The following is a 15016-nucleotide window of genomic DNA, read 5'->3' as shown; positions in this document are numbered from 1 at the left end:
TTCAGGGAAGCCTGGAAGGATATTCATGAACTGATGCTGAGCTAGATGAGCTGAACCAGAAGAACACTGTATACCCTAACAGCAACATGGGGGTGATGATCAACCTTAATAGATTTGCTCATTCCACCAGTGGAACAATCAGGCACAATTTTGTGTTATCTATCAATGGAGAATACCATCTGTATCCAGAGAAGGAATTGTGGAATTTGAACAAAGACCAAAGACTAGGGGCGGCTAGGTGGCATAGTGGATAAAGCACCAGCCTTGGAGTCAGGAACACCTGGGTTCAAATCTGGTCTCAGACACTTAATAATTACCTAGCCGTGTGGCTTTGGGCAAGCCACTTTAACCCCATTTGCCTTGCAAAAACCTAAAAAAAAAAAGACCAAAGACTAGTACCTTTAATTTAAAAAAAACCCATTATCCTATTATGTAATTTTGCTATCTTTTATATTTTTTCTTCCTTAAGGATATGATTTCTATCTCATCATATTCAATTTAGATCAATGTATACCATGGAAACAATGTTAAGACTAACACACTGCCTTCTGTGGGGGTTGGGGGGTGAAGTGAGATTAGGGGAAAAATTTAAAATTCAAAATAAATTTAAAAGTAAATAAATAAATAAATAAATAAATAAATAAATAAGCCCTACCTCCTTTGTCCAGACTAATATAATTGTAATTCCAATGAGAGGATATCCCTAAACACATTTCCTGGGGTAGCACACCTTTAGAGGTATGTGATAGGATGACTGCTTCTTATTGTCTTTGTGTCTCTTTTAATTGGCTGCTCGGTCAGAAGTTGAGGTTATTGGGGAAAGAAGGGACAGTTCCTTTTTCTGAAGCCCCTCTTTATTGCTGATCTTTAGATATAAGGATAACTCATTGAACTCCATTCCCTACCAGTTCTGACCTGTGCATATAAGGTCTCTTCAGAAATCTATGTCTGAGATGGGTATGTGTGCATGATCACCAAAGGTAAATAGTATCTTCCCCCCTTCCTGAGCAGCTGGTAGTGAGGTATCAGCTACTGGGGCAGTAGCTGCAGCTGCATTGGCAACAGCAGAGACCTTGGCAGAGCAGCCATTGGTAGGGCAGAGTAACTCATGGAAAAAGTCAAAAATAGGCCAGAAAGGAGATCTATATTCATGGTTCAAATTTCCTTCATTGTGCCTCGATTTCTTGGAAGTTCATGATGCATGTGGGTAGTCATTATGGGGGACAAACTTCCATATGTCTTAGAGGCTCTTCTATAGTTCTGATTTCAATCTAACCTTGAAGAACTGGGACTAAGGCTTCTCAGAAACATGTAGCTGACAAATATTTCAGTTTGCTTAAATTGTGAGAAAGATATGAGAAAGAAGACAAGTAAAGGGAAGTGGGTATGGTTGAATGGCGCTGATAGAAACAAGAAGGGGATGTGTAGGTGGGATCTATTTTGTGATAAATAAATGTCCATACTCTAGAATGTACTTGGTGATCTCAGACACATCTAATCATGGCTCCAGACATGCTTACTTCAAAACACATGGAGCAGTATGTAATGAGCTTGAATAAGCATGGCTGAAGAAGTTCCTCCATCAGCTCACACACTACTAGATTTTAAACTTCATGAGGGCAAGGAAATCTGTTTCCATAAATTTGGATCTCCACCCACCCACCCACCTCCACCTGCCCCACAGAGCAATCAATACGCAAATGTGACTACTGAAGTAAAGAGCAGTGATGAAGTTGCACTTATGGGTTATTAGTCTAACCAGCAAGACAACCAACAAAGATTTCACTTTTTCTTTGTTTTTTTGTTTTGTTCTCTATATTGAATGTTTATTCCCTTCCCTTGAGTAATAAAACAGTGTAGACACAGACCACATTCATACAAACTTAAATCAAATGTGAGTAAACTGTCTGATCTGGTGCCTTTTCTTTTAAGATAGTTCCAATTCTTGTCTTGGTGAAAAGCTGGAACATGCACCCTGCTGTCAGGAAGCACACCAAGTCACTTGAAACAAAGAAACTTTGATGTCCACTACAAACATTTTTAATGGTGGCCTGAAACCAAGACACAATCAGTTTTGAAGTATAACACAGGGACACAGATTCCGCCATCCTGTCCCTGTCTTTGGTATTGTTCAGCCGCCACCCAGGCCATTAAAACAAAATCATGGCCTCACCTATCCCCTTGTTCCTCAAGCTTAATTCTCCCTAAGTGAATAAATGTCTGAAGTCCTTTGCAATTAAAAATTCTAATTTTGGGGCAGCTAGGTGGTGCAGTGGATAGGCCACCAGCCCTAGAATCAGGATGGCCTGAATTCAAATCCAACCTCAGACTGTGTGACCTTGGACAAGTCACTTACTCCATTGCCTTGCCAAAAAAAATCCTAATTTTGTTTTCAAATTTTAACTCTACTTTTCCCCTTCCTTTTCCCTTCTCCTCTCCTACTTGTCTCTATACATGTACATTTGAAGCATGTAGTTAATTAAAAAGTGAGATTTGCAAACAAAGCAAGAATAAGACTCTAATGCCTCCAACTTCTCTCTCTCTCTCTCTCTTTATGTTTTTGCAAGGCAAATGGGGTTAAGGCCACACAGCTAGGTAATCATTAAGTGTCTGAGGCCAGATTTGAACCCAGGTACTCCTGACTCCAGGGCTGGTGTTTTATTCACTGTGCCACCTAGCTGCCCCCAACTTCTCTCTTGAAACAACAGATTAGATTTTTTCAGAGTTCTGACAATGCCCCTCTTGGAGTTCAGAATGATCCAGGGAGTAAGATAGGCATAAAACAATCTTCCAAAGGTAATGTTTAATGCTTTAAGTTAATGCTTTAAAATCCCTTTACTATAGGTAAAGCTTGACTTTGAAGAAGGTGAGTCACAAGGGACAGCTAGGTCGCGCAGTAGGTAGAGCACCAGCCCTGGAGTCAGGAGGACCTGAGTTCAAATCTGACCTCAGACACTTAATGATTGCCTAGCTGTGTGACCTTGGACAAGTCACTTAACTCCACTGCCTGACAACCCCCCCCCCAAAAAAGGTGAGGCACAACTGTCAGTCAATAAGCATTTATTAAGTGCTCTTTGTGAAAGGCATTGTACTAAGTGCTAAATTAGACAGAAAGGGGATTATAATCTTTAACCCCCTCAACAAAAAAGTTATCAATTAGAAAAGAACCATGTTTCTCCCTAAAGAGTAATTGCTGAACTTTCCTATGTCTGGAGAGTATACAAAGCCCTGGCTGCTTTCTCCAGTCTATCTTTATATTCTAATGTTTTATAGTTGGAGAGGCTAACTCCTTTAAATCCATGCATGACCCCCCACCAGCACCCAGCAATGGCAGCTGTGGAGTCACTGTCTCCACCATGGAAAAAAGCCCGGTGGGCAAGTTCCTTCCACGAGTCTCCAGCAGCAAGAATGGCATCATAGGCAATCATGGGAGCATCGTGTCCGCTACTGCCTCCCCAGTCAGAATAACTCACTGACTTGTAGAATTGATCTCTCTCTTTCACACCAAAAGTCTTTGGGAAAAAAGGGGGTCCGCCATTTGAAATTCCTCGAAGTTTTAAGTATTTTTCCCATTGATCTTTGAAGTAGTCCCTGTAAACAAAAAAATAAAGGGAAAAAATCTGCAGTAAACTCTAAATATCAAAATCAACAAATCACAATAGAAAACCAAAACTGGGGCGGCTAGGTGGTGCAGTGGATAAAGCACTGGCCCTGGAGTCAGGAGTACCTGGGTTCAAATGTGGTCTCAGACACTTAATAATTACCTAGCTGTGTGGCCTTGGGCAAGCCACTTAACCCCATTTGCCTTGCAAAAAAAAAAACCTAAAAAAAAAAGAAAACCAAAACTGCTGTCATACTAAGTAAATTTGCAAACTGATAGAAAGCAGCACACAGGAAGAAAAATAATCATTACTGATATTTCAATGAGGCTTAATTAGGATTTGGAAAGCACTTTCCTCACAACAATATTGTGAGCCAGGTATCTAGTACAGATAAGCATTCACCCCATTTTACAGTTGTGGAAAATGAGACTTGGAGAGTATCAGTGAATTATACAGGGTCACAAGCAATGTTGGAGTTGTGTTTCAATTCTGAGAATTCTGGCTTCAAAGTACTCTTTTGGGGCGGTTAGGTGGCGTAGTGGATAAAGCACTGGCCTTGGAGTCAGGAGTACCTGGGTTCAAATCCGGTCTCACACACTTAATAATTACCTAGCTGTGTGGCCTTGGGCAAGCCACTTAATATCTTTGGAACTCAGTTTCCCAAATAGGCAAAAAGAGGGGGTTGGTATAGATGACCTCATAAGTGCTTTCCTCTAGATCTATGAGATAATAGCTATATCTACAGATAATTATCCACTCAAAACCAGTTCCCTCCCCAACTAAAGGAATTCAATTCAACAAGCATCTATTGGGTGTTTTCTGTGTGCCAAGAACTTTTCCTGCAGACTCCTGTAGATTAAGATAAAAATGAAATATTCCCTGACCTCAAGGATCTTAAATGGGGAGGAACATATAGAGATATAAATATAAATGAAATTGATACAAAGTAGATTACTATGAAGCAAACTGGGAACAGAAACTTGGATCTTCATGGGAGATATTGGAAGGGTTATGCAAAAATTCACCTTTCAAAGGGGAACACTAGACTCTCTCATAACCACAACAAACGGACGTCTTCAGGAGAAATCTGTCCATGTAATTCTTTTTCTAAGAATGGCAGTGAGGAGTGACCTCTAGAATGCTAAGGAAAAAGGAAGTTATATGCCTTCCAACTGGTTTCCCCCATGCAAAATTAGTGAGTGAAAAAAGGTCAGTTCTCAAGGATTGTCGCCCAGTGTTGCAATGCATCAACACCATGAATCAAAGGAAGACAGAAAATAGCATTTCTTCTTTGCATATGCACTAACAAATACATGATGAAAATCACCACTATGTGATAGAAGCTATAAAGTATGATGTTAACTCAGCAATAACATGAAGGGGAAGGGGGTGTCTTAGAATGATTATTTGTAGGTTCACTTGGATATCCTTGGATATCATAAATTATGTATTTTGAAGGCATGAACATTAGGTGTGGGATTTGAACTGAAGTATCTCTTCAGTCAACCTTTTAGTAGTGGTTAACTGCAAATAAATATGAAAATCTAAATGAGTGGGTAGAAAGGGGGAACAAGCTAAAGGAGAAGGTAAAGGTACCTACAGAGGGCTTCTTACCATATGACCAAGGTATTCTATAAATCAACAAATAGCATGCACTAGCATATTTACTCACCAGGATTCAAGATTCTCTTTCACAAAATAGTCAGCCTGGACAATGTACTTTTTGGCTTCTGGTAGCACCTCCATCAATCCCCTTCCCCATTCCTGAGGTGGCTTGCCATTCACTGCATAAGAGGTGAAGAGAGCAGAAGCGACAGCCCCAAGGTAGCCAGTGGGATGGTGATGGGTCATGCGACCACTCTCAATGCTCACTTGGATCAGAGTGTCCAGTTGTTCAGGATGTGGGAACCTTAGTCCAATACACATGGCCCGCATGGCAGCGCCACAACCCCCCTCATGCTTGTTGAATGGAATCCTCCATCCATTGGGTTCATCTGGCTCGAGCTTCAAAGAATTGGACATACTGGCTTCACCTATAAAGGAATAAGATTGGAACTGTATCAATGCCAGCTGTAGAATGGTGAAACCTAGCTTCACTAGTTTGGTTCCAGTCCTGAGGATGTATGTATCATAAGTCAGTTAATTTGGATCTAAATCCACTCCCAGTCCTTTTTATGAGATTGGAAAGAGAAAGGCAATAAGAGTCTATTTTATGCCAGACACTATGGTAATATTTTACAAATATATTACCTCATTTAATTCAATCCTAGGAAGTAGAGATTATTACCATCCCCCTTTACAGTTGAAGAATTGGAGGTAGATAGTGGTTAAGTTATTTACCCAGGGATACACAAGTAATAAGTATCTGAGACTGGTTTTGAATTCTGGACTTCCTAACTCCAGGTTTAGCACTCTACCACCATACCACTAGCTCTCTCTGTACAGTTAGGATTAAGTTTCTTGGGTCTCTACTCCTCATTTCTCATTTCTTAGTAGACAATTCAGAAAATATCCTTGTTTCAATGATCCTTCATTTTCTTCAACCCACTTGTGAAGAAGTTTCCTATTATTGTCACATCAGTTCTTTGTCTAAAAAGTCTCTATATATTTAAGCCATGTATGGTTTTGGATCCTGGATCAGAATAAGCATCCTTGAGTATATCTGAGTCATCAGCTATAGGCTGCTTTATGTAACTCTTGACGTTTGGGGACCTAATACTTCTGCTTTTCCCCAGTGGCATCTGTTCTCCTTCCCTAACTACCATACCCATGTGTCAATGTCACTATTCAAGAATAACTCCTATCAGGGGTGGCTAAGTGGCACAATGGATAGAGCACTCTGGCCCTGGAGTCAGGGGGACCTGAGTTCAAATTCAGACTCAGACACTTAATACTTACTTAGCCATTAACTCCACTGCCTTGCAAAAATCCAAAAAAATAAAATAAAATAAAGACTGACTCATATGTCTGTGATTCTGAGACAATGTCAGTTTAGCCGAAAAGAATTTTTAAAAAATAGTTCCTATCTAGGGCAGCAAGGTGGTGCAGTGGATAGAGTACCAGCCCTGAAATCAGAAGGACATGAGGTCAAATCTGACCTCAGAAACTTGTTAACCCTGGGCAACTCACTTAACCCTGATTACCTCCCAAAAAAGGAATAGTGCTCTTCTCTTTTGCACTGCATCATCTATAAGATTTGGGGCAAAAAATAGCCTTCAAAAAAAAAAAAGGATGAGGAGTGGCTAAGTGGCCTGAGTCCAAATCTGGCCTCAGACACTGAATAATTACCTAGCTGTATGGCCTTGGGCAAGCCACTTAACCCCATTTGCCTTGCAAAAACCTCAAAAAAAAAAAAAAAAGAAAAAGGATGAGGAAGAAGAAAGAAAAGAACTGATACTCATGAAGCCCCTTCAAAGAAAAGGCAAAGCACACAGAAATGTTTAAAGTCACTTAACCCAACTTAATGCAACATCATTAATCAACACATAAAATCAACTTCCTAACAAGAATTTTAACAAGTGCAGTTTCTAAGTATCACAGAAAGACAGCAAGTTCTAGAAAGAGCAGCAGACATCGAAAAAACTGAACTCTATTCCCAAGGAGGTAGCATGAATTAGTGTCTGAGCACTGGACTTGAGGTCATGAAGATGAATACAGATGTTACCTATTACATTTACTTGTTACCTGACCCTGGGAAAGTCATTTACCTTCTCTCTGACTCCTCCTCCCTATCTATAAAATCAAGAGTTTGAATTTGATGGTCTGTAGATAAAATAGATATAGGAAGTTATTGTTCAGCTATTTTAGTTGAGAGTGACTCATCTTGACCCCATTTGGATCAAAAATACTGAAGGGGTATGCTATGTCTTTCTCTAGCTCATTTTATGGATGAGGAAACTGAGACAGAGTTAAGTGACATGACCAGAGTCACACAGCTAGTAAGCTTCTGAAGTTGGATTTAAACTTATGAAGATGAGGCTTCCCGATTGCAAGCCCATGCTCTATCCACTGTACCACCTATCTATGAAAAATTTTAGAAATAAATGAAGTAGAAGCTTAGGTTAAAAAATCAGGAGAAATGATAAGAAGAAAACTCCCCGTTCACCAATGGAGGTTGAGGGAAGATTTTGTAGAAGAGGTGGCACCTGGGCTGAAGAAAAGAATGGTCTTCAACAAACAGAGATAAGAGTGGTGGTGGTGGTGGGGGAAACATTCATTTCAAGCATAAAGAATGGCATGAATAAAGCTTCAGATGGCAAGTGTCATACAAAGAATGAAAGGCAAAAATTTTAAGAAAAGGAGAATCTGATGAGATAAAGCTGGAAAAGTAAAGCAAAGTCAGATGGTGGAGGACCATAAGTGCAAGGATGTCCTTTGTTTGGTGGGCAGTACAAAGCACCTGAATGTTTCTGGAAAATGGACAGGATCAGGGTGGCTAAGTGGCGTAGTGGATAAAACACCAGCCTTGGAGTCAGGAGTACCTAGGTTCAAATCTGGTCTCAGACATTTAATAATTACCTAGCTGTGTGGCCTTGGGCAAGCCACTTAACCCCATTTGTCTTGTAAAAAAACCTAAAAAAAAATGGACAGGATCAGAGTGGAAGGAGATTTGGATAATGATCTGTAGGCTGTATCATAGAGGGAATAGCCTGGATGCAAGAAAATGAGTTAGGAAACTATCATAAAAACTGATACAAGAAGAAACAAGGTCCTGAACTATGGATTCAGTAGGAATAGAAAGGATGGGATCAATCTTAAATTCAGTATTAAAAGGGACGCTAGTGATGATCAAATTTATTCCCTCATTTTATGGAAGAAAAAACTAAGGCACAGAGTGCTGAAAGAATTTGCACAGGGACACACAGCTATTAAGTATCTAAAATGGAATTTGACCCAGAAGTAGGGTCTTCATGACTCCCAAGTACAGCACACTATGACATGTCTTCATGAATTATCAACTATATCATTTTTTTTAAAAATTTTATTTATTTATTTTTGAATTTTACAATTTTCCCCCTATCTCGCTTCTCTCCCCCCAACCCCCCTACAGAAGGCAGTCTGTTGAACTATATCATCTTGACTCTAACCCAATAAGTCACCTTTACATGAAGCCTTGAGCTAATGAGGTAGTTGTATCAAAGGAACTTGACAGCTAAGTGGAAATATATATGGTAAAGGAAAGGGAAGAATCAAAGGAAACCATGAACTGATGCTGCTAGAAACCTAGATGACTTGGGAAGGCAGAGTGGTCATTCAGCAAAATGGAGAAGTTAGGGAGGAGGGAGGTGCAATTCATAGAGGGAAAGATGATGAGTTGTTAAATGGGGATATTGTGCTGAATTAAAATTTACTCTGAGACATCAAAGAAGACCTATCTGGTAGATAGTTGATGTAAGATGTGGAATGGTAGAAAAAATGAAAGGCAACTGGACTCCAAAAATAGGAAATACCTTTCCTTGGCAAGGGCAGCAGACTACTAGACTAGATGAGCTAGGAAGCATGTCATTTAAGTACTACAAGGATCCATTTCCCTGTAAGATCACAGGATGATAAATTTAGAATTGGAAGGGGTTTTAAAAGCTATCTAGGGGCAGCTAGGTGGCACAATGGATAGAGCACTGACCCTGGAGTCCAAAGGACCTGAGTTCAAATCCAGCCTCAGACACTTAATAATTACCTAGCTGTGTGACCTTGGGCAAGTCACTTAAACCCATTACTTTGCAAAAAAAAAAAACCTAAGGGAAAAAAGTTATCTAGCTTTACTTTACAGATAAAGGCCAGTAAGGTTAAGTGATTTGCCTAAGGTCACCTAAATAGCAAGGATGACTTGAAACCAAGTCCTCTGACTCTAATCCAAAATTCTTTCAATTTACCATTGTAGTTACAGCTATTTTAATGAAATGAATTGATAATGTTTGAAGGATCAGAAGAAGGCTCCACATCCCAAGATAATTCATACCATACATAATTCAGCCAACATTTTTCTTCCACCTAATAACACCTGACTTCTTATCCGTAAGATAATGATTACCTGGAGCTCTACCAGTCATGTCATTCATGCATGCTTTATAGTGTTTTGCTATAAGGGAATATATCCGGGTCAAGTTTTCTTCTTTCCCAGCAGCTATGAGGGCTTCTGCTGTTGCCAAGTGCATCACTGTGTCATCACTGACTCTCCAGCCTTCGATATTGATGGCATCCAATCCTCCAAGGTTGGCAAGCTGCTGGTGGATCTTTTCACCATCACATAGGAATTCCCATTTCCCATTGAAATAGCCCAGGGAGTCACCTACTGCACTTAGAACCATGGCAGCTACATATCTCTCTACTAGTCCGGTAGACATGATGGATCCCAAATAGGCCTTCTTTGAGAAAATCTGTATGACATACAAAAGAAAAGAACATATTCTTTGTAAATGTCCAGTTTAAATCTGTAGAGACCTGATTAAATCAAATAATGTTCTTCTTTCAGTTTAGGCCACTTAGATCTTCAGAATGTTCTATAGGTAGGTCACTGTCTATAAATAGTGTTCATTCAGAATTACTGTACTCAGATCTCAAATAATATTTTGCTTTGTACCTTCCTAATTCATTCATGCTTTATATGTAATATTGTATGTTATAGCTATCAGTATTTTCATCTGGAAACTCCTTGAGGGCAGGACCTGTTTCTTATTCCAACCTTATATTTTCATTAGTCTCTAGAACAGTATTTGGTACACAGTAGAAATAGAATGTTTGTTAATGCTTGTTTATCTAAGACCATTGTTCATCCTTGGTTATTGTAGGTATTAAAAAAACCACATTGATTGTACCAAACTATTTCTCTGCTAGTCAAACCTCTGATAGCAAATAATGTTCTCATCTTCTTAGCTGAAGACCTTTTCTCATACTTCACAAAAACTAAAAATGAAGCCATTCCCTCAGAGTTCCTTTCACTCCAGAGTTTGATGAAAAGGTGGCCTTTCTCTTTGCCAAGATGACCTCCTTTTTCAACACCTTTTCATCCTATCCTCTTCTGCAGATGAGCTTCCTAGCTCATCTAATCTAGTAGTCTGCTGCCCTTGCCAAGGAAAGGTATTTCCAATTTTTGGAGTCCAGCCTACCCTAGGGCAAATGGGGGTACAGTAAACAGAGGGCTAGATCTAGAATCACCAAGACTCATCTTCCTGAGTTCAAATCTGACCTCAGATACTTACTAACTATGTGACCCTAGCCAAGTAGCTTAACCCTGTTTGCTTCAGTTTTCTCTTTTGTAATGAGCTGGAGAAGGAAATGACAAACCACTGTAGGTTCTTTGTCCAAAAATTCTCCAATGAAGAGTAAAATATGGGCAGCTAGGTGATGCAGTGGATAGAGCACCGACTGAAGAGAGGAGGACCTGAGTTCAAATTCTGACCTCAGACACTTAATAATTACCTACCTGTGTGACCTTGGGCAAATCACTTAACCCCATTGCCTTGCCAAAAAAAAAAAAAAAAAGGAGAGTAAGAAAAGTTTGAAACAATTGAATAGCAACAACAATCCCCTATGGCTCTGTGTTGATCCCACTTCTTTTTCTTCTATATACGAATTTATTCAGTGATCTTATCAACTTTCATAGGTTCAATTTTCTTTTTTAATGCAGATGGTTTCCATATACACTCACCTACACCACACCCACAAACATCTAGAATGCCCTCCCCTCCTTTGCTCTATCTACAGACCTCCAAAACTCCCTTTAAATTCCAACAAAAATTCCATCTTTTATAGCAGCCTTCCCCAACCTCTTTTAGTTCTAGTGCCTTCCCTCTGTTTTCTGTATATTTTGTATTCTATCCATCATCAAATCATATAGTTTCTTTCTTCACACCATCTCTGGCATACTTCCCTTTTTTCTCCACTCATAAAGCCATCAGCTTTGTTCAATTCAATAAACTTGGGCCAGATACTTTACTCACTGAATTGAATCCCTCATTCCTCCTCATACAAACTTACAATGGCAGCCTTAATCTCTGTTTTTGTACTGGCTCTTTCCAGGGCTGGAAGACTTCCTTCTTCATTTCTGTTTCTATAACATATATTCCTTTTTATGTGTGTGTTATCTACACCACTTATAATAATAGTTAACTTTTACAATTATTAACCCATTTGGTCTTCACAACACTAATGGGAGGTAGATGATATTATTATTCTCATTGTATATAATTGAAGTTAATAGAATTTAAGTGACTTGTCTATGGATATATATACCTAGCAAATGTCTGAGACTATTTGAACTCAGGACTTTCTGACCCCAGGTCTAGAATTGTGCCACTTGGCTGCCTAATTAATATTAGAATGTATACTCCTTTACTTTGTTCCTTGTCTCCTGATAGATTTAATGGACTCAAATTGCAGGTTGAGACATAATTTTTGGACATATCCAAGACAGGTACTGTGTGTTTTGCAGGGTTTGTTTTTGTTTTGTTTTGTCTTTTTTTATTTTTTCTAATAGGGTTAGAAAGGGAGAGAAAATAGATTTTTGTTGATTAAAAAAGAATATAAACTTGAGGAAAGGAGTTGTTTTTGTTATTTCTTTGTACCTCTGAGACATAGTAAGCACTTAATAAATACTTGATGACTTGATTAGATTTGGACAGAAGCTCATATCCTAGTTCTTTTTTTATTTGTTTTTTTGCAAAGCAATGGAATTTAAGTGGTTTGCCCAAGGTCACACAGCTAGGTAATTATTAAGTGTCTGGGGCAGAATTTGAACTCAGGTCCTCCTGACTCCTTGGTTTATCCATTTTGCCACCTAACTGCCCCTCCAATAGTTCTACCACTATTGCCTCCATGTGACTGTGGACAAGTCACAATCTCTCTGGTTCTCATTGGATTCAATGATGTCTAAGATCCCATCTAGCTCCTAGACTATAATTTTCTGACTTAAGAACTTTAAATACTCTTGCTTTTCTTCCAGAGATTGTGTGGGTTTCAACTTTCTCAGGGTTTTCCTTTGGGAATTTTCAGAGCCATGACCTCACCTTTCCCGACATGGTTCTTCTTTCATTATCAATGGCCATTTTACCATTTACTTCATCAAGTATTTAAGATGGGCTCTGTCATACTTGCAATAATAAGCATAAAATTAACAACTGGCCCTTATAGAGGCTTTCAGGGCAGCTAGAGTGCTAGACTTGAAGTCAGGTTGGCCTAAGTTCAAATCTGGCCTCAGACATAAGGTAAAGTGACTTGCCCGGGGTCACACAGTTTTAGTAACTAGCAAAGCTGTGTGACCTGGATAAGTCACTTCACCTTATTTGTCTCTGTATTCTCATCTGTAAAATGAGCTAGAGAAGAAAACAGCAAATCTCTCCAGTATCTCTGCCAAGAAAACCCCAAATAAAGTTGTGAAGAGTTGAACACAACTGAAACAACTAAACATAGCCTTTCAAAGTTTGCAAAGAGAAAATTTATTATTTATTATTAAAGTTACTTCATTTTTAAATGTCCTATGAGTATCATTCTCATCTTACAAATGCACAAAATGAGACAGAGAAAAGAAGTGACTTTGCCCCTGCATGATCACATGGTTAGTGTCAGAGAAAGAATACAGATCCAAGCCTTCCCAATACCATCTCCAGGGCTTTAACCTCTACATTGTGGGATGAATATTTACAAATTACCTCAATATGACAAACCCTTAATATACATTCTTCCTCTGATCTTCACAATAACCCAGTGAGGTTACATGTTCACAGATTTAGAACTAGAAGATTCCTTTCTATTCAACATCAGCCCCAGGCACTTACCAGGATATGACCAGGGTCAAGTCACTTCCCCAAAATGGGGATAATAATAATAGCATCTACCTCACTGGTGGGAAGGATTGAAGGTAAAAGGAAAAGGGAACAGCCGGGAATGACACAGATAGAAAGCATCATGGAAGCAATGAACATGAACTTGAACAGACTTTAGGAAATAGTGGAGGACAGAAGAGCCTGGCATACTATTGACTATGGGGCCATAAAGAGTAGGATAGGGACTGAATGATTGAACAACACTTTGTAGAATTATGATGAGGATCAAATGAGATAATAATTCAAAAGGTTTTCAATTTTTAAAGTGCTATATAAATATTTATTATTATTATTATTGTTATTGTTCATTATTATTATTGAGGTCCTGGGAGGTCATAGGATCAGAGAGAGGGAGAGATGGTCATACAATCCAACCCAATCATTTTCCAGATGAGGCAACTGAGGCCTAGAGAGCTGAAGTGCCTTGCCCTATGCCAACCAAGCAGTAATGGTGAGTCCGTTTTTGAACCCAGGTCCTCAGACTCAGTGTTTTCTCCCTCCTTAGGGCAATAACTGTAATCCCCGCTTCTCGGATAAGAAAGAAGTGACAAAGACATTGATTCCCTCGAGAAGACAGGAGGAGTGAGCGGCCTCAGGCCTGGGCTCTGCCCGCACCTGCCCTGGCTCAGAGCCGGAGATTCTGGCCCCGTTTCGGACAGGTGCCCCTGGGCGGGGCAGGGCTTTGTATTGTCCCGCCCGGGCGCGGCTGCCTTCAGTCCGGCCGCAGGAGCGCGGGGGTCTTCCCCGGGGGTAAGAGGACCGACTCCGGGGAGAAATGTCCTTCTCAGGGTCGCGCAGCTGGTAGTAGCTAAGGAGTCGGAGGAGGCCCGGGCAGCGGCTCGCGACAATCCCGGCGCCCCGCGGCCCAGCCTGGCCTCCGCTCCTCCGGGCTCCGGAGGCGCGCTGGGACCAAGTCCTGGCCCGGCGCTGCGGTTTCGGAGCAAAGCACGGGGAAACTGAAACCAGCCCGCACCCCGCGGCCGGCCAGCAGCTAGGGGTGGGGGATCCCCGCGTGTTCGTGCCCCGCTGCTGTGCCAAGGGGCCCGCGAGAAGACCGACTCCCCCCTCCCCAATACCTTCACTTCTCCATCGGGGAGTGGAGTCCGGTGAGAGCGCTCCGGGCCCGGGCCTGGGCCTGGGATCGGGCTCAGCTCAGAGTGACCGGCCAATCCTCAGCGGCCGTGTGCCACCCGCCCCGGGTCTGCCCCGGCCCGCACTCTGCAAAGGGGCAAGTTCATTCCCGGAATTGCCGCACCCTTAGAGGAGGCAAGGGGGTCGGCGCAGGGCGGTTCGGAGGAGCGGCCCCAGAGAATGCTAACAGGAATCTCTTTATTTGACAGATGAGAAAACTGAGGCCCAGGGAGGACAGGGCTGGGGGTGGGATGGGGACGGGGGCGGGGGGGGGAAGGGACCTCAAAAGTCAGGCAGAGCCGACATGAAAAGGAGGAGTTCTGATGCCAGGGCCTGGCTTACAGAAGGGATCACATGGAACTTTTGATATATCCAAATTTAATGCAGTTCATATTTACTTCTAAAATAAAAGTCTTTGGGCAAGCCACTTAACCCCATTGCCTTGCAAAAACCTAAAAAAAA

The 15016-nt window shown here is 40.9% G+C and overlaps 1 protein-coding gene across 1 annotated transcript; it reads right to left on the bottom strand.

Moving 5' to 3' along the window:
- Positions 1-1803: 1803 nt before the first annotated feature.
- On the bottom strand, positions 1804-14743 carry ADPRH (ADP-ribosylarginine hydrolase). Its single transcript, XM_074214582.1, has 4 exons — positions 14500-14743; positions 9634-9979; positions 5275-5635; positions 1804-3591 (listed from the first exon to the last, which is right to left on the bottom strand). The coding sequence occupies exons 2-4, from the start codon at positions 9944-9946 to the stop codon at positions 3204-3206; spliced, it is 1062 nt and encodes a 353-aa protein (XP_074070683.1). The 5' UTR covers positions 9947-9979; positions 14500-14743; the 3' UTR covers positions 1804-3203.
- Between the last annotated feature and the right edge of the window lie 273 nt (positions 14744-15016).

The sequence above is a fragment of the Macrotis lagotis genome, chromosome 1 (assembly GCF_037893015.1).
Source record: "Macrotis lagotis isolate mMagLag1 chromosome 1, bilby.v1.9.chrom.fasta, whole genome shotgun sequence".
NCBI lineage: Eukaryota > Metazoa > Chordata > Mammalia > Peramelemorphia > Peramelidae > Macrotis > Macrotis lagotis.
Note: the sequence above shows the minus strand (reverse complement) of the source record. Positions and strands in the feature narration are given on the sequence as shown.

Bases quoted from the DNA above. Each gene is read 5' to 3' on its own strand.
- ADPRH (XM_074214582.1), bottom strand. From the start codon at position 9,946: ATGTCTACCGGACTAGTAGAGAGATATGTAGCTGCCATGGTTCTAAGT. The intron at 5,636-9,633 runs GTAATCATTATC...ATTCCTTTATAG, and splicing joins CATGACTGGTAGAGCTCCAG to GTGAAGCCAGTATGTCCAAT. The intron at 3,592-5,274 runs GTGAGTAAATAT...TTTTGTTTACAG, and splicing joins AAAGAGAATCTTGAATCCTG to GGACTACTTCAAAGATCAAT.